This window comes from Poecilia mexicana, unplaced genomic scaffold (assembly GCF_051168715.1).
Source record: "Poecilia mexicana isolate PSO_F unplaced genomic scaffold, ASM5116871v1 scaffold_17, whole genome shotgun sequence".
Classification (NCBI taxonomy): Eukaryota; Metazoa; Chordata; class Actinopteri; order Cyprinodontiformes; family Poeciliidae; genus Poecilia; species Poecilia mexicana.
The window spans coordinates 628,139-655,000 of NW_028263386.1; the positions used below are offsets into that span (position 1 = coordinate 628,139).

Sequence of the window (26,862 nt, forward strand, 5' to 3'; positions counted from 1 at the left end):
TGTCACAGCACACAGAGCTCCTCCTGCCGCTCCACAGCTCAGATGGCTGCACAGATTGTGACACTTATCTTAATATTAATTATTATAATGGCGTTTAGTTGCACAACTTCACAGACTCGTTCATTCGTGGCTGTTTTCACGTTTATTGTGCCGTTCATATTAGTCTCCATGTTTGCAGTTTTTCTGGAGCGCAACACGAAGCTCTATGTCGTTCACAGGTAATAAACTTGACATTAACTGCTCTAATATTGGACATAGAACTGATTTTATTCTGACATAACTGAAGTGCTACTGGGAGGTAGCCTGCCTTATAATAAAAGTAATATAAAGATTAAAAATAGACCAGGTTGGAACATGTGTCTAAATACCACAGCGAAGCTACTACTTCTTGGGCTCTAGCAGGTAAACCTAGGCAGGACCCTATATTTGAACATAAAAATTTATCTAATGCAAAATACAAACATGCACTATGCTTCATTTGACGGAACGAGCAAACCATCAGGGCTGATTCCTAAGGGCCCCCCTCAGTGGAGCAATAATAATTTCTATATCATTATAATATCAAAAACACAATTTCACTATGAAGTGATTTGTTTTTAAAATAATATTTGATAATGTATGTAGAAATCACTATTTTATGGATAAAAAGGAAAAAAATAAATTGCTCTTGGGGCCCCCTGGTGGCCGCAGTAGGTACCGCACGCTCCGCCAGTAACATTAAAAATTCCTACAGGCAACGTAGTGATTTGATGACCTAGTCCAGTGGTGCCCAACCCCCGGTCCGTGGACCGATACCGGTCTGTGGACCAATTGGTACCGGGCCGAGCAAGAAATAATTAAATATTTCCGTTTTATGTATTATTTGAGTCTGGAGGATCTTTTATTTTGAAAATCCTTTAACCGGTTTCCCTCAGTTACTTGCGCGCCAACACTGAGCCCACAAGCAGCAAAATGAGTGAGAAACAGATCAGGTGTCTTTGGAAAGTTTCTTTGCAAAGGGGAAAAGGCCCAGAGAAGAGACAGGAGGATGGATTTATCCCGGACCGGTAGGTGAGTCAAACATTACAAGCTGCTCTGTGTAACATGTGGCGACCGGCTGCTAATGAGGCAATGAAGCTTCAAGCTGCTTCACCTCGTAGAGACCCAGCAGGCTGTGGATATAAGCAACACTTCGGGTGTCATTGTCTCCATCACTCCCTGATGTCTCGTTGCAGAGAAACAAGCTCAGGGCTCCGTTAGTCATTATCGTGAGTTAAAATGTTCACGAAAGTAAAATGTTCGTCTTTGTGGCGCATCTGTATCTTATTTTGAAGGGATATGTAAACGTTACCATAGCGACCAGAGTCAGAGCGTTTGGACGAGAGGAGGTGAGTAGAGCTTGTGAGTCTTAAATCTGGTTTAGACGGAAAGATTTAAGGATGTCGGCCGATTCTCCAAACCTCTGTGACCACAGAGCTGATAAAAGTCCAACAGGTTCGATCGGTTCGTGTCTCCAAAGCAGGAGCAACAAACCACACGAACATCCCGATTCCAGAGGATAATCCAGTAAAATTCCCAACATAGCAAACGGGAATTTAGAATAACCAAACACGGATGACGATGTAGAAACAATAGTGACAGTTTGTGGAGACATTTAAGAGATAAAAGAAACAAAAAGAAAAGGTGGTGGATAAAAGACAGCGGGAGCAGCAGCTCTATCTGCTGCACTATGATTAGGAGGTGACTCTGTTTTCATAGTTAACATTTTTAACTGTATAAACATAATAATGACCTTTAGATTTAATAATAAACATTCCACATATCATCTCCAATATGTCAGCTGTTTGGGATTCCCCTCTGTTCTGACGTCACCGCGCTTTCTGATTGGCTACCTGTCACATTCAACAGGTTGTGTTCTCGTTCCCAGTCAGGGAAAACCCCACAGGCTGCGATAAAAGGGCCAAGACAACCAAACTGGGTATATTCAGGATTTAGCGGGAACCCCAACATGCAGCAGCTTTATCTGAAGGATCGTCCCCCAGGCCACAGTAAAATTTCCACATCTTGACCGGTCCGTGGTAAAAAAAAGGTTGGGGACCTCCGACCTAGTCTATACAATAAGATTTAAGTCTTTGTATTTTATTGAATATTATATATTGTATTATGTCATATCTTCAGTTAAATTTAAAATATATTTGACATAAACTCAATAAAAAATGTGAACATGAACCATAAAGTGAAAATTAAAGTGAACGTGTTTGGAATGAGGATGCTTGTGAACTGTTTTTTTTTCACAGATTTTTATTAAAAAATAAAAGTTTTTACAACAATTTGGAATTTAGCCTGTTATGCTTTTTTGACAAAACTTCTCCTGCTGTAGAAAAAAATGAAGAGAACACTACATTTACAGCAAACCCTTGTTTAGCTTAGGGGCCCTTGTTTAGGCCCCTAAACAAGGGGCCCCTTGTTTAGAGGCCCCTTGTTTAGGGGCCTAAACAATGGGGCCCCTAAACAAGGCCCCTTGTTTAGGGGCCCCATTGTTTAGGCCCCTATCATCCCTAAACAAGGGGCCTTGTTTAGGGGCCCTTGTTCCCTGGCACTGTCGATGGCGCTTCTGGGGCGAATATGATTGTAGATTTTTGGCAACACCACTATAGCAAGTTATTCACCTGTGTACAGAGCGAATCCTGTCTTGTTTAAGTTTTATATGAATGAGCTCTAAGCAGCTAAACCTGTGTAGAACGGGCTGCCTGGTTGGAGATACAATACGCTGATGACTTGGTGGTTTTTAGTCCAAGTTCAGCTGGTCTTCAGCAGCTGCTTAATGTGTGTTCAGCATACGGTGAGCCACATGATGGTAAATTCAATCCATCAAAAGGTACCATTTTGATCTGTCGCACTGAGGAGGACAAGAACCGGATATTTCCACATTTTAAGCTGTCTGGTTTTTACTGAATGTCTCACAGGAAGTGAAATATGTTGGTCATGTGCTGACAGACCGTCTGTCTGATGATGAGGACATTTACCGTCAGGTTACAGTGATATCTGCTCAGGCAAACATCCAGTCCGTAAGTTTGGATTCTGCTCTGATGAAGTGAAGCTGAACTTTAGATCATACTGAACATCACTGTATGCGGCACATTGGTGGTGCAATTTTAAAAAAGCCAGTCTTCATAGACTGAAGGTGGCTTATAATGATGCACTGTTTGTGAAATAAGCCCAGATGGACCAGAGCCAGTGAAGTGATTGTATCTGCTCGCATCAGCACTTTGATGGCTGCTTTAAGAAAGTTTATGTATAAATTTATGTGTCGCTTAAATGTGTAATAATAGAATTATTCTACTGTTGACTAACGTTAAATATAAGGCAGTAAAATACTCATCTGTACTTTGGAGACATTGGTATGATTGCCTCCTGAGTGGTTAGGAACCTTTTCTATTGTACTTTCTATTATTTTGTTATCTTTTTTATGTAATTTGGACTTTGAGTCTGTAAAATCTATCTATCTATCTAAGACACAGCAGGACGTATCATCCAGGAAATGATGGAGCCCAAGCCCCAAACTGCAGCCCGCGACTCATTAAATCTGCAAGCGACGTTAGAAACAAACAAGCCTAAAGCTGCTTATAATATTCAGACTTGGTGAACGAAACTCAAAACAGTTCCTGTTTTTCCAGCAACAAAATGCGCATCTCACTCTGTTTCTGTTGCTGCTGAGAAACGGCCATCACTCCCCAAGACGGTAGAGGAAATAAAATTTAATTACAAAAGATACGAGTAACGCACAGTCATGCTAAGTGATTTTGATAAGTAGCTGTAGTCTGAGTTACTGAAAAAAGTGATGGAAACAAATCAGCTTAAAAATGATGATTCTTGCATTGTTTCACATGTTGCTGATTCCATGCCGATCAGCAGGCCAGTGGCCTACTGACTGAAAACTTGCAGCATCTGTGAGATGATGCTGTGTGGAAATGCAACATGTTTCACAGGGGCCTTTTATCGCATCCAGCCTCAGACACAGCTGTGAGGTGGGAGGGATTATCTGCAAAGGGGGAGTGCTCACTGTCACAGATTTAGGTGGTTTGTTGACAATATTTGAGAGAAATGGTTAATTTGTGTTTACAGAAAATGTTTTAGATGTATGAGTTCAGCTCATGGAGAATGGGAGCAAAAACTAAATGTTACATTTATTTTATGTTCAGATTTGAGAAAAAGAACCATCTGATCAGGAGAAACAGATCAGAAGACAAAATGATTCCCACTGTTAGGTGAATTCAAGAAGCCAGAACTGAAAGTCTGAGGAAGATGTCGGCACGTCTCTGGGTCACGTTTCCTCTGTTCACAATGGTTCTTAAATCAGGAAGGATAACCGTCAACGATTCATTTGCTAGAAATCCTGGAATAAAAAGCATCAATTTGATCTGGTTTTTAGTGACATTTTTCACTTCCTTTAGAAGTTAACTGTCAAAAACTCACTGCAGTCCAGGATGAAGAGTCCAGTTGAGAATACAGCAGCTGATCATTTCTGCTATCATTATCCAGTTAAACCAGTAAAACCAGTTCCTCCTGACCCACTGCCCAGCTGCTGGAGCCTCGTCTCCTCTCTGGTGAACTCCACCTCTCCTCTCCACCAGGGGGCGACATGCTCCAGCAGGCGGCGCTCTCCTTGTGCTCTGTGCTCCAGCATCGTGTCAATAAGAAGTGGTGCTGTGAAGAGAACAACAGTCAGACTGAATGTTGAACATCAGCTGCTTTCTCCTGCTGGTTTAAACCTTGTTGGACAGATGGAACATTGGCTGTGGATTATTCTGGCTGCTCTTTTCTCTGGTAAGATACAAAGATCAACATGTTTCCTCCACATGGAGGAGAAGTCTGGAAAGCTGCTGATTGTTCTCCTTTAATCAATCATCTCTATTGATCCATCTCTTCCTCTGCATGTTCTGTTCTTCCCCAGAGTGTAAAGGAGACTCAGTGACGCAGACAGAAAGAGAAGTTGTTGCTGCTGCAGGAAGCTCAGTGACTCTGGGATGTAATTATGAGAGCAGTGTGAGTGTCACATTGTTCTGGTATAAACAAGAAGAAAACAGTTTCCCAGAGTACATGCTGAAGCAGCTGTCATCGTCAAAATATAAAGCTCCAGAGTTCGACAATGATAGATTTGATGCTGACCTTAATAAAGACGACAAATCCTTCAACCTGAAGATCCAGGATCTCCGTCCGTCAGACTCTGCTGTGTACTACTGCGCTCTGCAGCCCACAGTGACAGGAAACACCAGAACCCTGTGCAAAAACCTGCAGTACTCCACAGCAGCCACTAGAGGGCCTCACTCCCTGTTAAACCACTAAAACCTGCAGTACTCCACAGCAGCCACTAGAGGGCCTCACTCCCTGTTAAACCACTAAAACCTGCAGTACTCCACAGCAGCCACTAGAGGGCCTCATAGATCAGGTTACATTAATCAAATTTTATTTGTATAGCGCATGTCAGCAGTGAGGCATTGCAAAGAGCTTTACATCATTAAAGACACAAAAACGGTCATGCAACATTGAATCATCAAAAACATTAAATTAAGTCAATTGCCATCATTAAATTCATAATTGATTACATTTCAAATACAACTGAAAACAGGTGGGGTTTTAGTCGAGATTTAAAGGAAGTCAGTGTTTCAGCTGTTTTACAGTTTTCTGGAAGTTTGTTCCAAATATGTGGTGCATAGAAGCTGAATGCTGCTTCTATGCAGCAGGATCTCCACCTGGTTCCTGTTCAACAGTTACAACTGGGAGAAGTCAGTGGAAACCAGTGGAACCAGTTTGGATGATCAGAGTTAGGAAACCCACCAGCAACTGTGTTGGAGATAAACGACCATGTATTTTTTTATTGTTTTACTGATAATTTGTTCTTACCTCTAAGGTGAACTTGGGTTTTAGAAAGGTGCTTTTAAATAAAATGTATTTTTATTATCATTACTAAGCCAAGGTAAATGCTGCAAAGGCCTATTGTCATTGTCATTTTTTTATTATTACTCCATCCCCTAAACTGGCCTTCTGGAGACCTTAACATATTCAAAAACTCACCAAACTTCATCCACAATCGTTCCCCATGTGAAATTTTCAGACTCCAGTGAAATCAAAAGTTGGTGTGGCCAAGCTGCTCTATAGCGCCCTCTGACCTGAGAAGGACAAACCGCACATCATAAAGATCTAAATTTCAGTATGTAGGTAGGTCCCCCCAAATCAAGAAAAAACGTTTCCTGGAGGTGTGTCCTAAAATGTAGCTGGAGCAGGGCCGCCCCAGCCTCCATGGGGCCCCAAGCTAAATTAGGTTTTGGGGCCCTCTAGTTCTGCTAACAATGTGGACGGCTGGAATCAACAGACGATTAGATCATTCACACACCTGCTATAAACTTATTCCATCTCTGCTGGTGCTGATTGCATTATACCCTATGCATTTATAATATAGGGTACATTTATCAGCAAGTTCATTTCTGGGTTAATTTTGGGGCATCGTAATCGGCCGATACTTACATGTGAAGCTGATCTTCATCAGCAAAGGTTATAACTCAGCCTCTGTCCTCTTCTGCTCTGCAGTGAGAGGTTTGACTGACAGACCACCAGGTCTGAACCTTTACAGTTAATATTCACCCACTGTGGAAACTCAGTGACTTTCTTGCTACATTTAGCAACATTTCAGACAAAAAAATTGGTACCGGTCCAAACCAAAATCAGCAGCTCAGGCTTTTTAAAGATCGGTAACCAGGGATCGGCCAGAAAACTGCAGTCGGTGCAGCGCTACACACATTCATGACCTTCTCTGATTAAACTCATTTATCTGAAGCGTAACTCCAACAGCTAAAAGTTTAATTTATACCAGGTGAGTCTTTCTCCCCTGAGAATCTGGACCGGTACCGGTACTGGACTGATTCTGAGCCTTCAGATGATGTCAACAGAAGTTTCACATAACTTAGAAAAATAATGTTTGTTTTAGCCACAAAAAGCTTCTGATCAGCAGCAAACAGCAAATCCCAGCTACAGCACAGAGCAGCTCATCCATGTAGCCTGACGTAGCAACATTTAGCTAGACGATGTCAGACACTGAGAAGTTTTAATTATTGTTATCAAACCTTATCAAACTCGGTGTTTTGAAGCCAAAAATACCTCAGAAATATACAGAGCCACCATGAGAATCAAATCATTTAAAGTTAAACTCAGTTTCACACAGAGAGCCTAGCATAAATGTCTGGCAGTTGAACTGGACCGGTCCAGGTCGCCATCAGGCTAATTTCTGTTAGCAGCTTTACTAATCTTTACATCACCAAGGCTCATTAAAACAAACCTTTATCTGGGATTTTTCTACTCTTCCTCCTTCTTCTCTCCCTCCCTGAAGGTTAAGTCCTTTTTTGAGACATTGTTTTGCTAGCTTAGCTTCTGACCGGAGCTTTGGACGTTTGGACACGAAGCTGAAGTTGGTTAGCTTCCAGTAGCTAAAGGGCGATTCCACTTAATTTTTCACTACTTTCCGCATCTTTAATCAACTCTAGTTTAAAAACTAGAGACTTGAAACCTGGACTAGATTATTCTGCTCCAATAGCAGAATATTTAAAACCATATTTGGGATTTGTGAAACTTTTATCTGATTTGTGAAAACTCAAAGTTCGATAATCACCATTTTTGGCACCTCTTTCATTCCTACAACTGCTCTAATTAAAAAACTACAACTATAGTTACCAACCCGAGAATCAACAGACTGAATCAGTCATTAGCAGGTTTAGTTCAGTGTTTCACCTGCCTTACATGTTTTAAGTGTTTCCCTTCTGCCTCACCTGGATTGAATCTGTGGATGATTAACAACCTTCTGCACTTCTTGATGGCTGCAGACGGTCATGCAATCATCTAACTCAGCTGTTCTGGAACAGAGGCTCATTTAAGCACGTCCCTAAGCACATCATAATAAAAAGTTAAAAACAAGTTATTATTATCACAACAATTTAAAGCCCACCTGGAGCAGCCAGCCTTACACTTTCTTGTCCACAACATGCTCTCCCAGACCAAACAATAGGCAATAGGGGTGCGGCAAAACAGCTGACATTGATTCAACGTTGATCAGACGTTGATCAGACATCAGCATTTCAGTCATTAGATTTCAACCATAAAGCAACATTGATTCAATGACACAGTTTGAACATTAGTTACTTGGTTAGAGCTGGATGGTTGTTTGATGGTTGATCTACCATCATTTGTCAACTTCAACCAAAAGTCAACGATTCTGACTATAATTCAATGTTGATGTAACATCGTGTGCTATGGGTAGTTTTCCATATATTCTTGGAAATTATACATATTCTTCCTTTTATAATTCATCTCCCCTCAGGATCTTAGTCTTGTTCTCTCACAGCCAACATGCATTGTTTTCATTTACCCACCTCAAGCATTTCCACAAAGTTTTGCCATGACCTGCCAGGTTATTTGCTTTTCACATGATTCCTGTTACGTCTTCAATTTTTAGGTGTTTCTGCTTTTGCAAGTTTTCTTTGTTTTATATTTGAACACCTTGTTAACTGCCTGCCTGCTAGTCTGTACTTGTGTACCACTGAGAACAAATTTGACATGTTTGTAAAGTATTTTCTAAGACTGCACATGGAAAAAATAAGAATCCAAGTCTCCCCACAGACTGCTCACCTTCCTGGTTAATGGGAACAATCCAAGGTGCAGCTTTTTTGCCATCTTTACATCACAAGCCAACATTTCCAGCTCCACATGGACCATTTCTGAAGAATCAACCCAAAAACATCTTCCCACATATGTTGTGAGCCAATTGCTGAAATGGTCAAATTATGGATTATGTCAAATTGTGACATAATCTATGAAACTGTTCATAAACATCATAGTGGCCAATATGGAAGAAGTTACATCACAGAGTGATTTTAAATTTGATCAGAAGTGAGAACTTCACAGTATTTTGACTCTTGAGAATGTGGCAGAAATGTCCATCTTATTTTGTGCCTAATAAACAGGAAGGGGGAGTTCCTGCTTTCAAACCTTTTGATCCTTTGCTGTGGATATTTACAAGTCAGCAGAGGAACGACGACAGTGGAGGAATCTCCAGCAAACTGAGGTCCTCCCTGTGTTTGAATGAACATTTAAATTACTTTCTTGTGAAAATTATTTTAAAAGAAAATTCCCCAAGAAGCAGCAGAAACTGAGTCTGTTAACCAAGAGGAAGAGGAGGAAGAGGAGGAGCTGATCTGTCCCTGAACTCTAAAGAGACTCAAACTTCCTCCTTCAGCTCAGCTCTCCAACATTAACTCTGCTCAACATGCTGTCTCTGCTCACATCTGGATTCTCTCTGCTGGTTCTGATCACTGGATCAGGTTGGTTGGAGTCTTTCAGAGAATAATCTGATCCTTGTTGTTCTTCACTTATATCACTTTTTTCTTCCTTCAGCTGTAAACTGTCAACAACTCACTGCAGGGAAGACTGAGGAGTTCAGTTCAGAGGGCAGCTCTGCTACTCTGACCTGCAGTTACACCAAAGATTCAGCTTATTTTTTATTCTGGTATCGACAAAATCCAGGAAAACCTCCAGAGTTCCTGAAGTCTCACTCACCTTCAGGTGGAGCAGAAAGTCTGGACAGGATGACATTTAAAGGAAGCAAAGAAGAAATGTCCATGACGATCTCCTCTGCTGCAGTGACAGACTCTGCTGTGTACTACTGCGCTGTGAGGCCCACAGTGACAGGAAACACCAGAACCCTGGACAAAAACCTGCAGTACTCCACAGCAGCCACTAGAGGGCCTCACTCCCTGTTAAACTACTAAAACCTGCAGTACTCCACAGCAGCCACTAGAGGGCCTCACTCCCTGTTAAACTACTAAAACCTGCAGTACTCCACAGCAGCCACTAGAGGGTTGTTTGAAAGAACATTTGAGCATCTACAAACACACATGTTGGTTTTCTGTTCTGCTGTGTGAATGTTCTGTAAATTGTGTGCTGCTGCCAGTCTTGGCCATAATTCTCTTGTAAAAGAGATTTTCAATCTCAGTGGGAAAAAATAAATAATTATCTTATGATTCTCTGCTGACTGCATGGGTCGCATTATAAATCACATTGGTGTAACTGCGTTCCTCTCTGTGAGTTTACATTCAGGAGCTCTACAACGCACAGTGACCCAGAACAGCAGCTCCTCATTGACCAGGCACCGGCCCAGGGCAGCCGCCCCCACAGAGGGGGGGATCTGTGTGATCTGTCCCGCTCCAGATAACCTGGAGACGTCACATCGTGTCCGGGGTCCACATGGAATCTCCCCTCAGATCACCTAGTAGATCCAGTAAACTTGATCTCTGCTCCATAGACCTCTGTTCACCTCTCATCTCCTTCATCAGCAGCCATTAACAAATCCTTTTTCTAAATAAATCTCAGTGGATTGGTGTTTTAGGACCAATCCACGGATCAGAGATCTGAACCGACAGAGCCTGGACCTGATCTGGGTTTCTACGGCTTTTATTTTATTCAGGAATGTCAGCTTGGAAACAGGATGGAAGTGGAAAATCAAGGCAGAATTAAGACTAAGGCTTCTTTAAGACTGGCTTCACTTCACACATTTTAAAATCACTCAGGAGTTAATTATTTCCAAAACTGATGAACCAATGCAGCTTAGAAGCTGAACAAATAAAGATGGTGGGGGAAAGGTCTCATCTTGCCAGCTAATGAGGTCAAGTCATTTAATGCAATCAGAACAAAGGACTGAGAGTCTCATCTTCACAGGTAGAGCAGCTTGGGCGCGATGCACACCTCAAAGGGCAGACAGGACAGATTAGTGATGGTCCGGCAACGCCGATGCATCGGCACATGCATCAAGCCCGTAGACCGAAACGTGTTGGTGAGCATGTTGGTTTCAGCAAGTCACGTGACCAAAATGACATTAAAGCACCAAACTGTGTTTATAAGGAAGCGAATCTGTCAACGGGATGCATTTGCCAAAAGAATTCGTGATCTTTTTTGGTACAACGTCAACTATGGAGCAGCTTCAGAGGAAAGGTTTCCTTAGTCTAGGACCATTTTGATCTCATATTGGAAAATAAATTTGTTTTCATTTTGTTGTTGTTTCATCCGGTTCTTTTCAGTTTCTAATTGATCTATCTGAATCCAAATTCAGCTGAAATTGACTCTTGGTTTACTCTCATATCATGTTCTGTAGGTTAAATGTCTCATATGTCTTATTTAAATAAATCCAACTCCTCAATGTTGAGGCATCATGAGGCATGAGAATGAAGCCCCAGATAAACTCAGATATGCAGCCATTCTACAAATTACTCAGTTGCTTTTAATAAGTTATTTAATCTAAATGTATTGTTTACTTCATATTTAACCATCAAGCTTCTAGGAAGCAAATGCTGGATGTGGCTCTACTGAATTTCATAGTGATGGTTTGCCAGCCTCTCAGCATTATGGAGAGTGAAGAGTTTCAGGAACTGGTTCAAACCCTTGAACCTTTATATGGTTTGCCAACCAGAAAGGTTTGTGTGGAAATTATCTAAAGTAGCAGTTTAAATAAAAAAATAATTTAATCTTTAATCAATCAATCAAAATCAATCAAATTTTATTTGTATAGCACATTTCAGCAGCAAGGCATTTCAAAGTGCTTTACATAATTTTAAACAGTGAGAAAGAAAAAGAAAGTAATAAAAAGATAAAAAGAAAAGATAAAATCACAGATTTACAGGGTTAAACAGTGAGAAAGAAAAAGAAAGTAATAAAAAGATAATAAAATCACAGCCTAACAGGACAAGGCCTCCAGCCTTGCAGCACCAGGCTCCGTCCGCCTGTTTCGCAAAAATTTTGCGCTAGGACTTTCGCTGTCCTACGCGGATTTTGTGCATTAATTGGTTACCTGTTAGTCTAGAATTTACAGGGTTTTATATACGCGCAATGACTCCCAGTCACTCGCAAATACATAGAAGGCATCAATTGCCATAAGCAACTGTAACCAGGTGGGTTTTAAGTTGAGATTTAAAGGCACCCAGTGTTTCAGCTGTTTTACAGTTTTCTGGAAGTTTGTTCCAAATCCGTGGTGCATAGAAACTGAATGCTGCTTCTCCTCGTTTGGTTCTGGTTCTGGGGATGCAGAGCAGACCAGAACCAGAAGATCTGAGGGGTCTAGATGGTTGGTACAGCAATAACAGATCTTTAATGTATTGTGGTGCTAAACCGTTCAGTGATTTATAAACTAACAACAGTATTTTAAAGTCTATTCTTTGAGCTACAGGGAGCCAGTGTAGGGACTTTAGAACTGGTGTTATGTGCTCTATCTTCCTGGTTCTAGTGAGAACGCGAGCAGCAGCATTCTGGATCAGCTGCAGCTGTTTGATTGATTTATTAGTCAGACCTGTGAAGATGCTGTTGCAGGAATCAATACGGCTAAAGATAAACGCATGGATGAGTTTCTCTAGATCCTGCTGAGACATTAGTCCTCTAATCCTGGAGATGTTCTTCAGGTGATAGAAGGCCGACTTTGTGACTGTCTTTATGTGGCTCTGAAGGTTCAGGTCAGAGTCCATCACTACTCCCAGGTTTCGGGCCTGATCCCTGGTTTTCAGTTGTAATAACTGAAGCTGAGCATTGATTCTAGTTCGTTCCTCTTTAGGTCCAAAGATAATAACTTCAGTTTTGTTTCTGTTCAGCTGGAGAAAGTTTTGGCCCATCCACACATTTATCTGATCTAAGCATCTGTTCAGTGATTGGATGGGTTCAGAGTCACCTGGTGACATCGTGATGTAGAGCTGTGTATCATCCGCATAGTTATGGTAGCTAATCCTATTTCCTGCTATAACCTGAGCCAGCGGGAGCATATAAATATTGAAAAGAAGGGGTCCTAGGATTGAGCCTTGGGGTACCCCACATGTGACCTTTGACCTCTCTGATGAGAAGTTTCCAATTGAAACAAAGAAATTCCTGTTCTTTATGTAAGATTCAAACCAGTTGAGCACTGGACCAGAGAGTCCGACCCAACTCTCCAGTCGATTCAGTAAAATGTCATGGTCAACAGTGTCGAAAGCTGCACTGAGGTCCAACAGAACCAGCACTGTGGTTCTCCCACAGTCTGTGTTTATATGGATGTCATTGAACACTTTTACAAGGGCCGTCTCCGTGCTGTGGTGAGCACGAAAACCAGACTGGAAGGAGTCAAAGCGATTCATTATTGTTAAGAAGTTATTTAATTGTTTAAAAACTGCTTTTTCAATAACTTTGCTGATGAATGGGAGGTTGGAGATCGGCCTGTAATTCTGCAGTAGTGATTTGTCTAGATTGTTCTTTTTTATCAGTGGTTTGATAACTGCTGTTTTCAAAGTCTGGGGGAAAACACCTGAAGACAACGATGTGTTTACTATATGGAGCAGATCATTAGCAACGACAGGCAGGACTTTCTTAAAGAAATGTGTGGGTAGGACATCCAGACAGCAGGAACTGGAGCTTAATTGACTTATAATTTCTTCTAGGGTTTTATAATGAAGTAGTTGAAATTGGGTCATTTTTCCTGCATTCGTTTTGTTTGGGCACAGCATTGGTACTGGCTTTGGAGTGGATGTGCAGATTAATCCTCTGATCTTTTGAATTTTCTCTGAAAAGAAACTGGAAAACTTGTTGCAGGCATTAGATTGAAGTTCAGGTGGCAGCATCACAGGAGGATTTGTGAGCCTGTCAACAGTATCAAATAAAGCTCGGGCGTTGTTAGTGTTTTTGTTTATGACATCTGCAAAGAAAGCCTCTCTTGCAAGTTTTAGTGTTGTGTGATAGTTACGTAGTCTTTCCTTGTAGATGTCATAATAAACGTGTAGTTGAGTTTTACGCCATTTCCGTTCGGCTCTACGGCAGAGTTGTCTTGCAGACAGAACTGTTTGTGCATTTCTCCATGGAGATTTCTTCCTACCAGACACAACCTTCACTTTAATGGGTGCAATGTAATCAATGATATCTGAAAGTTTGCACTGAAAATCATCTACCAACTTATCTACGTTATTATAGCTTAAGGGCGAGGAAGAAGAGTAGATTTGATTAAATGTTTCTGCTGTGTTTTCTGTGAAAGTACGTTTTGTGATAGTAGCTGTTTGTCCAAGTGGGTTAATGGATAAAGAACTTTCAAAGATAACAGCAAAGTGGTCCGACAGGGCGACATCAGTTACAGAGACATTGGAAATATTCACACCCTTACTGATAACCAGGTCCAGTGTGTGTCCATGAGTGTGTGTTGCTTGTTTGACATGTTGTGTTAAACCAAAACTCTCTAATATATCAAATAGCTTTTTTGCCCCTCGGTCTTGGGGGTTGTCAACATGAATGTTGAAATCACCGACAATTATCAAACAATCGTAGTCAATGCATATGAGAGATAGAAGTTCATTGAAGTCCATAAAGAAATTTTCCTCATATGTTGGGGTTTTGTATAAGGTTAGTATCAAAGTTCTTTTGTGGCCTTTTACCTCAATTCCAAGATATTCAAAAGACATAAAATGACCCAGAGAGATTTTGCCACAGTTCATGGTATTTGTAAATATTGAAGCCACGCCTCCTCCTTTTTTATGTTTTCTATTCTCACTTAAAAAATTGTATGTAGGAGGCGCTGATTCAATTAGTACGATTGCTTCATTATTGTCATTCAGCCATGTTTCTGTCAGAAATAAAACATCAATATTATGCTCGGTGATGAAATCATTAATTAATAGAGCTTTAGCACAAAGAGATCTGGTATTTAAAAGAGCCAGTTTAAGTGACTTGGAGGCTGAAAGTTCTTCAGTCTGAGGTTCCTGTATGCAGGGGATCAGTTTGAGGTTTGAATTAAGACCGCTGCTTTTTGTATTTCTGTTTTTTCTAACTTTTCTTCTAGTGATCCGGACAGGTAATGTCCTGCTATGAAATGTCGGGGGGCCAGACACATTCTGGTGGAAGACTGTTGTAAAAATTAATTTTAATATATTGATTTTGTTTGGTTTCACTGGTATAATTTTCAGACCATCAAACAAGGAGGAGGAACAGGAACGAGTGAAAATGGAAGTACAGCAAGCCGTGGCAGTGAGCATAACGGCTGACATGTGGACCTCTGTGAACATGGAGGCTTATTTGGTTCTTACCTGTCACTACATTAATGAAAATCTGCAGTTGTGTACATCTGTGTTAGGAGTAAGTCACACTGCTGACAATTTGGCCCAAGTCACAAGAGACATAATGGAGGACTGGGCCATAACCAATAACATAAGGTCTCTTGTGACTGATGCAGCACCAAACATGATCGCATCCGCTCGGCAGCTAGTAATTCGGCACTCGATTTGCATTGTACATACTCTCAATTTATTAGTTAGAAAAAAATGTGATCAGATCTCCACACTTACATCCATCAGACAGAAATCTAGGCACATTGTCACACACTTCAGATCAAGCACTACAGCCAAAGAGAAGCTTGCTCAAGTGCAGCAACAGATGGGACGACCAATCCTGAAACTTATCAATGAGGCGCCAACACGCTGGATCAGCACATATGAAATGCTGTCAAGGCTACATGATGAGAGGGAACCAGTGTGGGTGTCTCTGGCCTCTCTAAAAGCAGATTTTACTCCACTTACAGCTGATGAGCATAACATCATAGGAGAAACTTCTTGTGCTTGCTCTTTTCCTTCAAGCTACAGTGGAGTTGTCTGAAGAGGGGCGAGTGTCAGGATCCAAGGTCATCCCAATGATGAAAATGCTCTATCTTGCACTAGAGAGTAATGCATCAACCTTGCACATACAGCCAGTCATACACCTACATGAAAACCTGAAGCGTTGAGTCACAGACACTCTTCCAATCTGGAGTCAAAAAGTGTGTTGACCCTAGCAACACTTCTAGACGCCAGATTTAAATCACTTGGTTTCCCCATTTCCTCCAAATACAATGAGGCCACCAGTAGACTGCGGTCAGAATGTGCGTCTATTATCGGACACACAAATGAGCCCCAGCTGGGACCGTCTTCACAACAGCTGTCTGCACCCAACTCAGGCATGTTATTCAGCATTATTTGTTGTTTGTTTGGACAAGATGTACTAAAATGTCAATTTGTTGTTTTTAGATAACCTTTGGCACCATCTTGACACCGAAGTAGGCAGGCAGACCAAAAGTGCCACAGCTGATGCCATCCAGAAGGTGCAACGATATCTTGCATATGGCAACATTTCCAAATGTCAGAATCCAATGGCATACTGGCAGAACCACAAGACCATTTATCCTAACCTCTTCCAGTTGCCATTGCAATATCTTTGCACTCCAGCCACATCTGTGCCATGTGAGAGTGTTGTGTTCTGTGTTTTCTGTGTAGTTATTTTGGAGGTTTTCTGTCTTGTCCCTGTCCTGTCTTTCCAGGTGTGTCTCATTCCATGATTACCTTTCCTGTGTATTTAAGTCCATCTGTTGTCTTTGTCTCTTGTCGGATCCTTGTTGTTTGTCGTTGTTCTCCTGTCCTGTTCGTCAGTCTGCGTTGCCTTCACAGTCGAACTGATAAGTCCTGTGTTGGTTTGCTCTCGTGATCAGTCTTCAGTCTCAGTAGCTACCGGTAATTAGCTGTTTGCTAAGTGCTCTGCCGTGCCGCCTGTACTGGACTGTGTTTGAGCTATACTCTTCATCATCTTCATCTTCATCCTGGGTCCTCCCTGCATTCTCCCTCACCTCACTAAAACACATTTCATGACAGAGAGGGTGTTTTCCACAGCCGGAGAAGTTGTCCAAAAAGCGTAGTAGACTGAATTTCAACACGTTGGAAAAACTTTTTTTTTTTTTTTAAATGTGTGAAAAAAACCTCCAGTCCACAAGCATCCTCATTCCAAACACATTCACTTAAATTTTCACTTTATTGTACGTGTTCACATTATTTATTGACTGTATCTAAGAATATCAAATATTTTAAATTTAACTTAAGATATGAAATAATACAATGTACAATAAAATACACTGACTTAAATCTTATTGTCATAAAATTCTAAGTCATCAAATTAGTCTGTCAACTACACTGCCTGTAGGGACTTTTAATGTCCAGCAGGTGTCAGTATTCAGTGATACAGCATCGACACAAGATCAATACAGTTTTGCTGAGTCGAAACGCTTCATGACGCCTCATTTACCCACCACTAGGACAGATTACCGCCCCACCTGGTGAGCTAAACCCAGGGACTGATGGACGCCCCAGGAAACGCTGTGGCTCATGGCTGACCCTACATCTGACCCTACATCTGACCCTGCATCTGACCCTACACCTGACCCTGCATCTGACCCTACATCTGACCCTACATCTGACCCTGCATCTGACCCTACATCTGACCCTACATCTGACCCTACATCTGACCCTACATCTGACCCTGCATATGACCCTACACCTGACCCTACACCTGACCCTACATCTGACCCTGCATCTGACCCTACACCTGACCCTGCATCTGACCCTACATCTGACCCTACATCTGACCCTGCATCTGACCCTACACCTGACCCTACATCTGACCCTGCATCTGACCCTGCATATGACCCTACATCTGACCCTACATCTGACCCTGCATATGACCCTACATCTGACCCTGCATCTGACCCTACACCTGACCCTGCATCTGACCCTACATCTGACCCTACATCTGACCCTGCATCTGACCCTACACCTGACCCTACATCTGACCCTGCATCTGACCCTGCATATGACCCTACATCTGACCCTGCATCTGACCCTACACCTGACCCTACATCTGACCCTACATCTGACCCTGCATATGACCCTACATCTGACCCTGCATCTGACCCTACACCTGACCCTGCATCTGACCCTACATCTGACCCTACATCTGACCCTGCATATGACCCTACACCTGACCCTACATCTGACCCTGCATCTGACCCTGCATATGACCCTACATCTGACCCTACATCTGACCCTGCATATGACCCTACATCTGACCCTACATCTGACCCTACATATGACCCTACATCTGACCCTGCATGTATGAAGCCCCATTGCTTCATACGTGCTTCCTAAGCTGACCCTGTTGTACGTTTCCAGGAATCTGTGGTGCATCATCTTCATATTCCACCTTATTTTTGGTGGAAAAGTCCAATTTTAATGCCACCATTCTTCGATGGGAGAGTTATTAGCATAAACTTAAGTCTGAGATCATTTTAATGACGCTGAATAAACTTCCACCCCTCAGTCTTGCTTTGTGTGTTTTTCTGAGTCTCCTGTTGAGGTTTTTAGAAGATGTTCAGACAAGTTTTAAGTGTTTTGCTCGCTGGGCTCTGAAGCGTGGAGGACCAAGGAATGATTGCTGCAAATCTACAACTCAATGCAATCTGCAGGGTTTCCTTAGGTAGAAAACTTTTGAAAATAATTTCAATAGTAAGCTGAACTTGATGCATTGATTGATGACAATGATCAGTTGGAATCGATGGAACTGATCTGGAATCTATCTGGATGATTCATTTGAACTGATTAGATTTTGCTTTATAAACTGGATATTTTATCTGTAATTTTAAGTTTTTTAATATATATTTAAAGATGGTTTGCTTGGTATTTTGATCCTGCATTATTTTATTCTCTTATTTCTGCTGAGAGGAAGAGGAGGAAGAGGAGGAGCTGATCTGTTCCTGATCTCTAAGAGACTCAGACTCTCAGTTCAGTTCAGTTCAGTTCAACTCTCCAACATTAACTCTGCTCAACATGGACTATTATGGTCTGTCTCTGCTCATCGCCTCTCTGCTAACAGGTCAGACTGTTTTTCAAAAACACATTTTCAAAGTTTTATTGATGTGAATTAATTTCCAGAAACTAAAACTAACTGATTTCTCTTCTAGGAGTCAGATGCCAACAACTCACTGCGCTTCAGAATGAAGAGTTCGCTGTAGAAAACAGCAAAGTTACTCTGTCATACAATTACTCCAAACAAGCAGACGGCAACGATTATTTCTTCTGGTATCGACAATATCCTGGAAAACCTCCACAGTTCCTGATCTCCCATTTAGGAACAGGAGTACTAACATCTCAGCAGCTTCTTGGTTTCCCCTTCAACATGAGTGCTGATGAAACCCGGATGGATCTGCTGATCTCCTCTGCTGCAGTGACAGACTCTGCTGTGTACTACTGCGCTGTGAGGCCCACAGTGACAGGAAACACCAGAACCCTGTGCAAAAACCTGCAGTACTCCACAGCAGCCACTAGAGGACCTCACTCCCTGTTAAACCACTAAAACCTGCAGTACTCCACAGCAGCCACTAGAGGACCTCACTCCCTGTTAAACCACTAAAACCTGCAGTACTCCACAGCAGCCACTAGAGGACCTCACTCCCTGTTAAACCACTAAAACCTGCAGTACTCCGCAGCAGCCACTAGAGGACCTCACTCCCTGTTATACCACTAAAACCTGCAGTACTCCACAGCAGCCACTAGAGGGCCTCTCTCACTGCTCTGCTTCTATGGTTTAGTTTTCAGTCTGATTGTTTATGTGGCAATAAAAAAACTGAACAGAGAGAAAACAATCCATCTGATAAAAGTCGGTCTAACTGGATGACATTTGCATAACTATTTCTATGACATATTTTCATTATTGATCACTGGATCAGGTACATATTTTATAACCATCAGAGTTTCATTAATTGCAGCCCTGATGCCATAAAGGTGCTGCTGTTTACCTGCGTGGCATCTCCATCTGGACCTCAGAGAACAGAATGTCTCTGGCTCTTTCCATGCTCCTTGTAATTGTCAATAAAATAATTAATTTATTTTGAAAATGTATGTTTATTTCTAACAGTTAGGACAATGCATTTTAAGTTATTTGGTTCACTTTGAGATTTGTGTAAAATGATTGTATTTTATTCCATTTCAAACTATTTTTGTTATGGCCAGATTTGCATGTAGACGATAGGCTGTGAGAGTTGAGTAAGCAGAATGAACTGGAGCCTGGAACAGAGCTACGTGGAGCTGCCTCCTGTCTCCTGTAGCTGGCCATGTATTTTGTAATTATGTTTGTAATATTTTGTGAATTTTTCAGTTATGGTGTTTTAATTACTTTATATTTGTTTCTCAAAGACCTCCAAAGTGGCAGGCGGCCACGGTGCAACTTTTGTTAAAGCTCGTGTCACCAGTCTGTAAATGTATCTATACCTAAAGTTTTGTCTTTTATTTCTATTTTTTCACGGCGTTTAATGAAGAGCCCGTCTAAAGGAAGCTGTGCCAGTGTCGTTACTTTGGAGTTATTTGGTACCAAAACCCAACCTGGGGATTGGTTGGACCACCACGTCTGGCACTTTGGGCCCCTGCCAGGACCAGCTTTTAAAAACTGCCATAGACAGACAGTTTGCTTTTATATGCTAACTAAAGCCTGGAAAGAAATTTAACACCTGAAATCTTTTCAAAAGTAAGAATTTTTAAAAGTCCTGTTTGTTACCTGATGGACAAACATTAAAATTAAGTAGGAACATGCTTACTATCTCAGACCCCAGGCAGGACTCCTACCTGGGGCCTGGCAGTCACACCTGACTGCAGCTTATCAGCATGCTGGCAATATTTTAGTAGTTTATCACATGTGAAGGACTGGGGTGGACATGTCCCCATGTTGGTGGGGACATGTGAATGCCAGACTGTGTTATTGAATAACACAGTCTGGCATTCACATGTAAGTTGTGGCTTTATTCTTAGCACTAAAAAAGAAAAGGCCTTCCAGTAACTGTGGGTGCATCAGTGCCCCCCGGCTCCTCCTCGTCCCACCAACTGGCAACACAGAGTTACACCCTTGGTTTATCATGAGTTCATTCCTGGGAGAACACAGAGTCTCTCTCCAGGGAAATATCAGACAGCCAATATTTAAACCATGAGGTTCTTCATGAACAAGCAGCAGATCAGTTTTTAAATGATGACAAAGGCCATATGCTGATCTGAGGATGCTGCCTGGACCCCCATGAAGAGATGCAGAGACTGTAGCTCCTTGGGAAACTCTTGGTTGGCTTTGTTTCCTCCCGTCTCTAAAATGGGCTTGTGTTTAATAAAAAATTATTTTTATTAATCTTGGCCATCCTGTAGGTGTTTTTCTCTTCCACATCTCACAGAGGAATGTTACAGGCAAACCCAGATCCACTCTTTGGAAGAATCTAGTTGACCTAAAATTAAACAAATTAGTAACCTTAATGGTTCTGATAAGTTAGAAATTGGGAAAAAATAATGTTCAGCCGTAATAATTTAGATAATGTTAAGTACTGGATAATCTGTCTTTTTGGTACATAAGTATGAATTCAAGGGTGGGTGTGTAGGTGTGTGCATGCGTAAGGACCAATAATTGTCCTTATTGGTGCACAATAAGGACCATTTCACTAACATACTATGTTGTGGGGACCAACTTGTCAGGATGTAAGTCCTGACCACAGGAAGTGATGTTTCTGAGTTAATTTAGAGTTTGCTGGAAAGAAATGTAAAGCTTCTGCAAAGATAGAGAAACAAATAGTGTGTGTGTGTGTGTGTGTGTGTGTGTGTGTGTGTGTGTGTGTGTGTGTGTGTGTGTGTGTGTGTGTGTGTGTGCTGGTTTAGCTATCATTAGGAGGACTTGATCTTGATTTTGCCATTTTCACACAATAAAAACATAATTTTTGAGTCAGGCGTTGGGAATAGATGGGAATCAAATAGCTGAGGGGAAATGTCAGGATTAGTTATAGAAATTAATGGGAATCAATACAATGAATAAACGTGCCCTGAGGCAGGAGTGTGTGTTTGTGTGTGGGGCAGAGTTCAACAAAGGCGGTGCTTACTCAGGGCGGCATGCACACTGGAGCTGCTGCTGGCTGTGAAGAGAACAACAGTCAGACTGAATGTTGAACATCAGCTGCTTTCTCCTGCTGGTTTAAACCTTGTTGGACAGATGGAACATTGGCTGTGGATTATTCTGGCTGCTCTTTTCTCTGGTAAGATACAAAGATCAACATGTTTCCTCCACATGGAGGAGAAGTCTGGAAAGCTGCTGATTGTTCTCCTTTAATCAATCATCTCTATTGATCCATCTCTTCCTCTGCATGTTCTGTTCTTCCCCAGAGTGTAAAGGAGACTCAGTGACGCAGACAGAAAGAGAAGTTGTTGCTGCTGCAGGAAGCTCAGTGACTCTGGGATGTACCTATCAGACCAGTGATACAAATCATGCTGTGTTCTGGTACAAACAAGAAAAAAACAGCTTCCCAAACTACATGCTGAAGCAATACTTCAAAACCAGAGAAAATGCTCCAGAGTTCAGCAAAGACAGATTTGATGCGAAGGTCAACAACTCAGCATTTGACCTGACGATCCAGGATCTCCGTCCGTCAGACTCTGCTGTGTACTACTGCGCTCTGCAGCCCACAGTGACAGGAAACACCAGAACCCTGCACAAAAACCTGCAGTACTCCACAGCGGCCACTAGAGGGCCTCACTCCCTGTTAAACCACTAAAACCTGCAGTACTCCACAGCAGCCACTAGAGGGCCTCACTCCCTGTTAAACCACTAAAACCTGCAGTACTCCACAGCAGCCACTAGAGGGCCTCAATCCCTGTTAAACCACTAAAACCTGCAGTACTCCACAGCAGCCACTAGAGGGCCTCTCTCACTCTGTTCTTCCTCTGTTTCGTTGGGATTCAGTCTGAAATGGCGTCATGCTCATTTTAAGTCTTGTTCTGTCAGAAGAGAAAAAACTGTCAAATTTATTTCTATAGCAACTTCCCAAACAACAATAGTTGACCAAAGTCCTTCAGAATTACATCAACAGTCACAAGATAGCAGACAGAATAAAACAAACCTAAAAAGGAAGAATTTAATTTTTAAGAAGTTAAGATCTCTAAGACGTGTTTAGCTTCCTGTTCTCAGTCCGATCCAGTTAAAAGAGAAAAGTTTATTAAAGGTCATTTTACATGATTCTCTGCTGGGATCTGAATCAAAATAACTGTTGAGTAAAAGAAGAACATATGAAATAATATACATTTTAAATACACATTTAATTTTAGATATGAAATAAAAGCCTTACAACACTACCTAATTTAAAAATTGCAAGACTGTATAATTATTGCACAAATATTCAAATCAAATCAATTCTTTATTATTATTGTCATATCAGACATGATGACAGTTCATTCAGACATTCATACTCTGCACAGCCTCACATGTAATAAAGTGTAATGTTGGTGCTCCTATAAAATTATCACAATATGCAATAAACCATTTCATCATAAGCCAGAGGACGCACAAGACGTTTTTATTCTACATTATTTTTAACTGATGGGGTCAAAAACATCCAGTAATAATTTTATAAATCGGTTTTATGAATTATGACTGATGTAACTGATGGCATCAGATGAGCAATCAGTAATTACTCCTGTCTGTTTTACTACATGTCAGGATGACAAAGTGCTGCTGCTTGTTTGTTCTTGTGAAGGTGATGAGTTCGATCACCTGTTGGTTGATCGATCAGAAGAGGAAAGAAAATCAGACGTTCAGTTTTCTCATCTCATCTGTCCAAACAGAGCAGGAATCCTGCAGAGCCTCAAATGGAGAGGCTGAGGGAGGAAACGCCCAGGGTGTTTGTGTTTGTTATAACATGTTTGTTATAACTAGGCCTGTCGCGATAAACGGTAAATCAATTAATCGCACGATAAATTAAACCTACCGACCTCATTTTAATTATCGTCTCTTCCTGTTGATGACTCTGAATGAAAAGAGGCTCAGCTCTTAGTCTAATGTCCAGCTCACACTACACCAGCTGTCGGCCCATTTTCTAAACCTGAGACACATCAGCCGACAGAAATCCTAGGATAACGGTTCATAGGGTTCAGCCGTGTGGTGTCCAGCAATGGGCACAAAATAATGGCTACAAGTCCAGTTAGCTGATTTTAATACCAGGCATTAATCAATACTCTACTAGAATCTACCTGTGATGCATGTGGCTAGAGTCAGCGTAAAGTCCTGACTGAATGAAAATCATTGTAACCTATTTATGTCACGTTAACGAAGAGCAGCTGAAAACTTACCGGGTTCATCAGCTGCGGTACCAATTTGGCTCCAACTCCTCTCATCATTTCTATAATCTTTGCACGAAATGTTGATGTTGTTTCTACATATCATCTCCGATGCTGGACTTCGTGTCGCGCAGTGTCAGCTGTTTGGGATTCCCCTCCGTAATTTCCCCTCAGAAAGCAGGAGGAGAATCCGGCTTTCTGATTGGCTACCTGTCACATTCAGCGTTAAGCTCCCGGTCGGGGAAAACCCCTGATTTAGATCGACGATCTACATCACACTGCAGGATGATCGGTTAGGAAATCAGCAGCGACAATCTTAGATCGGCCAACGATCTAAGATTGTTGTAAGAGGAAAATAGGGACAAAAAATGGTGTAGCATGAACTACTGCATCAGGTGGCCGGATGGCCCGTTTTCTCTATTTAAATCTAGAGATTACAGAAGGGCAATACAGACTTCATAATCTGCTCTCTTTTGGTTGAATGCAGTATTTATTTCCACTTTGGCTTCATGTTGTTTAGTTTTTATTCAAGTACATTTTTTGTTAATGGAGGCTGAGAATCCATTTTATTTTTGTTTTGGTTGTTTTGTTAGTTTAGTTGATCAGCTCCAGTGTTATGTGTTCTTTTGGAAATAAAGTGCACAGGAAATCGCTGCATTATTAGTCATTTCCATTAAATCAGTGTCAAAAGGTCTTGAAACAATATTATCGTTTATCACAATAATTTTTTAGACAATTAATCGCTCACCAAAATTTATCGTGACAGGCCTTGTTATAACATGTTAGTTATAACATGTTAGTTATAACATGTTAGTTATAACATGTTAGTTATAACATGTTTGTTATAACATGTTAGTTATAACATGTTAGTTATAACATGTTAGTTATAACATGTTTGTTATATCGAGAGAACAGAAGCAGCTGAGGGGAACCAGACAATCTGATCAAGTCAGTTTTGTTTTTGTCTGGTAAATACTATGTACAGTTTGAATTATTTGTGACTTGTAACTGAATATTAATTAAGTGTTTTTTCCTGTTAAAGGTTTAAGGCGAAGCTGTAAAAATCAACTGAAACAAGCTGAACGGAGAACACATCCAGAAATCACACGTCAGATGAATCAAACCTTTTCTCCAGTGACATAAACCCACTGATGAAGGTTTTATATTTATCTCATGTGTGAATAACTACATATAAACAATAAAGTTAAATTGCACTTAAACCCATTTAACAAAGAATACTACTTTAGATGAAACTAAATAGATTAATTATACAAGTGGATATTTCAAAACTTTTTCTTTTGTTATCACTTTTCATTTGCAGTGAAATAAGTCATGAGTTATATTTTTATTCTTCTGAATGTTACATCAGAAGAATAAAAGCATATTTTTACTACAGAAATGTAGTTTCAGTGAAAGATATGCTCAATTATCAATAATATATAATTTATTGAATGTGACGTAAATAACGAACGGCTCTCCTGACCCGAACGGACCAGAATCGTTTACCTGCTTGTAAACGATTCAAACCTTTAATCAAACGTGTAAAGGTGTGATGTCAATCCGGAGCATGAACCACGACAGCCAAAGTTTTGAAATCAGGGAACTTGTTAGTTGATTTTGGTTACCTCTGAACTATTTTAAATTATTTGAAAATCCCAGATTAACTAACACAAGAGCAACTCACAGGTGCAAAACCACGAACATCAGTGACTCTGCAGAGAATATGAAGCTGATCTGAGCTGAACTGGGGAGGATGGGTCCAGACCAGTCTGCAGCAGTGGGGCAGAGCAGGGATGTGTTGAGGTCAACCTGCCAGTAGGGGGAGTAGCACAGGGTTCCTGTCAGCACATGAAGACCGAGCACAGAGCTGCCAGCTCTGTTTCTGCTCGCTGCTCAGACATGCCTCCTCTGTTGTTCTCAGTGCTGCTGGCTGCTGTCAGCCTCGGTACGAACTCAGCTCTCTTCATCTGTTATCAGGGCAGATTGTTGTTGAGCTGACACTGATCCTGTTGGTGTTTTACAGAATGCAGAGCGCAGACCGACAGCGTGCTGCAACCAGAGAGAGACGTGATTGCTGCTGAAGGAGGCCATGCAGCTCTGAACTGCCTCTATAACACCAGTGGATCCAACCACTATCTCTACTGGTACAGACTGGAGGGAGGCAGCAGCCCCACGTTCATCCTGAGCCGCTTTAAGGTTGGAGAGGGGAAAACGGCAGAGAAGAGATTTTCCTCCAGCCTGGATGCCACTGCTAGATCGATTCCTCTGACGATCCAGGATCTCCGTCCGTCAGACTCTGCTGTGTACTACTGCGCTCTGCAGCCCACAGTGACAGGAAACACCAGAACCCTGTGCAAAAACCTGCAGTACTCCACAGCGGCCACTAGAGGGTGTCACACACTGTATAGTTGAATTCAGTCTGAAGCAGACCCATAGGTGCCAGAACAGGGGGACCAGGGGGCCATTGGCCCCCCAATTTACGGCCCTGCTCTGCCCGTCCGCTGGCCTCACACCACTCTGACAGTCTGTGCCTGCATCTCTCTATGTTTATATGCAGACGGAGGTCCAGAACGATGCCTTTGGGTCCAGATCATAGCAGTGACCCAAAGGTTAACAACATGCAGCAGCTTCGGGACGGGTTGGGATCAAGAACCGGTCTGACACCTGAAAACAGGCTCTGGCTCTGATCCGGTCCAGGTCTGAACCAATTCTGCCTAAAGATTAAATGAGATTTCTGTGTTTGTCACCATTTATAGGACTGTGATGACGTTTTCTTTCTAATGGTTTTGGGATGAAAGAAAAAGAAAAGACATCGGGCCCACATGTCCGGTTATGGTTCCGGACCAAATGCTCAGCCACACTTCGC

General features: G+C 41.7%; 2 protein-coding genes and 1 pseudogene across 2 annotated transcripts; all 3 read left to right on the forward strand.

The window, feature by feature from the left end:
* Nucleotides 1–4,615: 4,615 nt before the first annotated feature.
* Nucleotides 4,616–10,046, forward strand: LOC106910675 (uncharacterized). Its single transcript, XM_088014766.1, has 4 exons — nucleotides 4,616–4,806; nucleotides 4,934–5,316; nucleotides 9,263–9,347; nucleotides 9,421–10,046. Exons 1-4 carry the CDS (start codon nucleotides 4,764–4,766, stop codon nucleotides 9,792–9,794), a joined length of 885 nt encoding a protein of 294 aa, XP_087870892.1. The 5' UTR covers nucleotides 4,616–4,763; the 3' UTR covers nucleotides 9,795–10,046.
* Nucleotides 10,047–10,759: 713 nt separating this feature from the next.
* Nucleotides 10,760–17,284, forward strand: LOC148154478 (E3 SUMO-protein ligase ZBED1-like; annotated as a pseudogene).
* Nucleotides 17,285–25,851: 8,567 nt separating this feature from the next.
* Nucleotides 25,852–26,446, forward strand: LOC148154479 (T cell receptor alpha variable 1-2). Its single transcript, XM_088014886.1, has 2 exons — nucleotides 25,852–25,941; nucleotides 26,020–26,446. The coding sequence occupies exons 1-2, from the start codon at nucleotides 25,896–25,898 to the stop codon at nucleotides 26,406–26,408; spliced, it is 435 nt and encodes a 144-aa protein (XP_087871012.1). The 5' UTR covers nucleotides 25,852–25,895; the 3' UTR covers nucleotides 26,409–26,446.
* Nucleotides 26,447–26,862: the final 416 nt, after the last annotated feature.

What these genes read in the sequence shown, in the direction of transcription:
- LOC106910675 (XM_088014766.1), top strand. Translation starts at nt 4,764, where the DNA reads ATGGAACATTGGCTGTGGATTATTCTGGCTGCTCTTTTCTCTG. An exon ending in TCTGGCTGCTCTTTTCTCTG is followed by an intron (nt 4,807 to 4,933) that starts GTAAGATACAAA and finishes GTTCTTCCCCAG; the next exon opens with AGTGTAAAGGAGACTCAGTG. An exon ending in GGTTCTGATCACTGGATCAG is followed by an intron (nt 9,348 to 9,420) that starts GTTGGTTGGAGT and finishes TTCTTCCTTCAG; the next exon opens with CTGTAAACTGTCAACAACTC.
- LOC148154479 (XM_088014886.1), top strand. Translation starts at nt 25,896, where the DNA reads ATGCCTCCTCTGTTGTTCTCAGTGCTGCTGGCTGCTGTCAGCCTCG. An exon ending in GCTGGCTGCTGTCAGCCTCG is followed by an intron (nt 25,942 to 26,019) that starts GTACGAACTCAG and finishes GGTGTTTTACAG; the next exon opens with AATGCAGAGCGCAGACCGAC.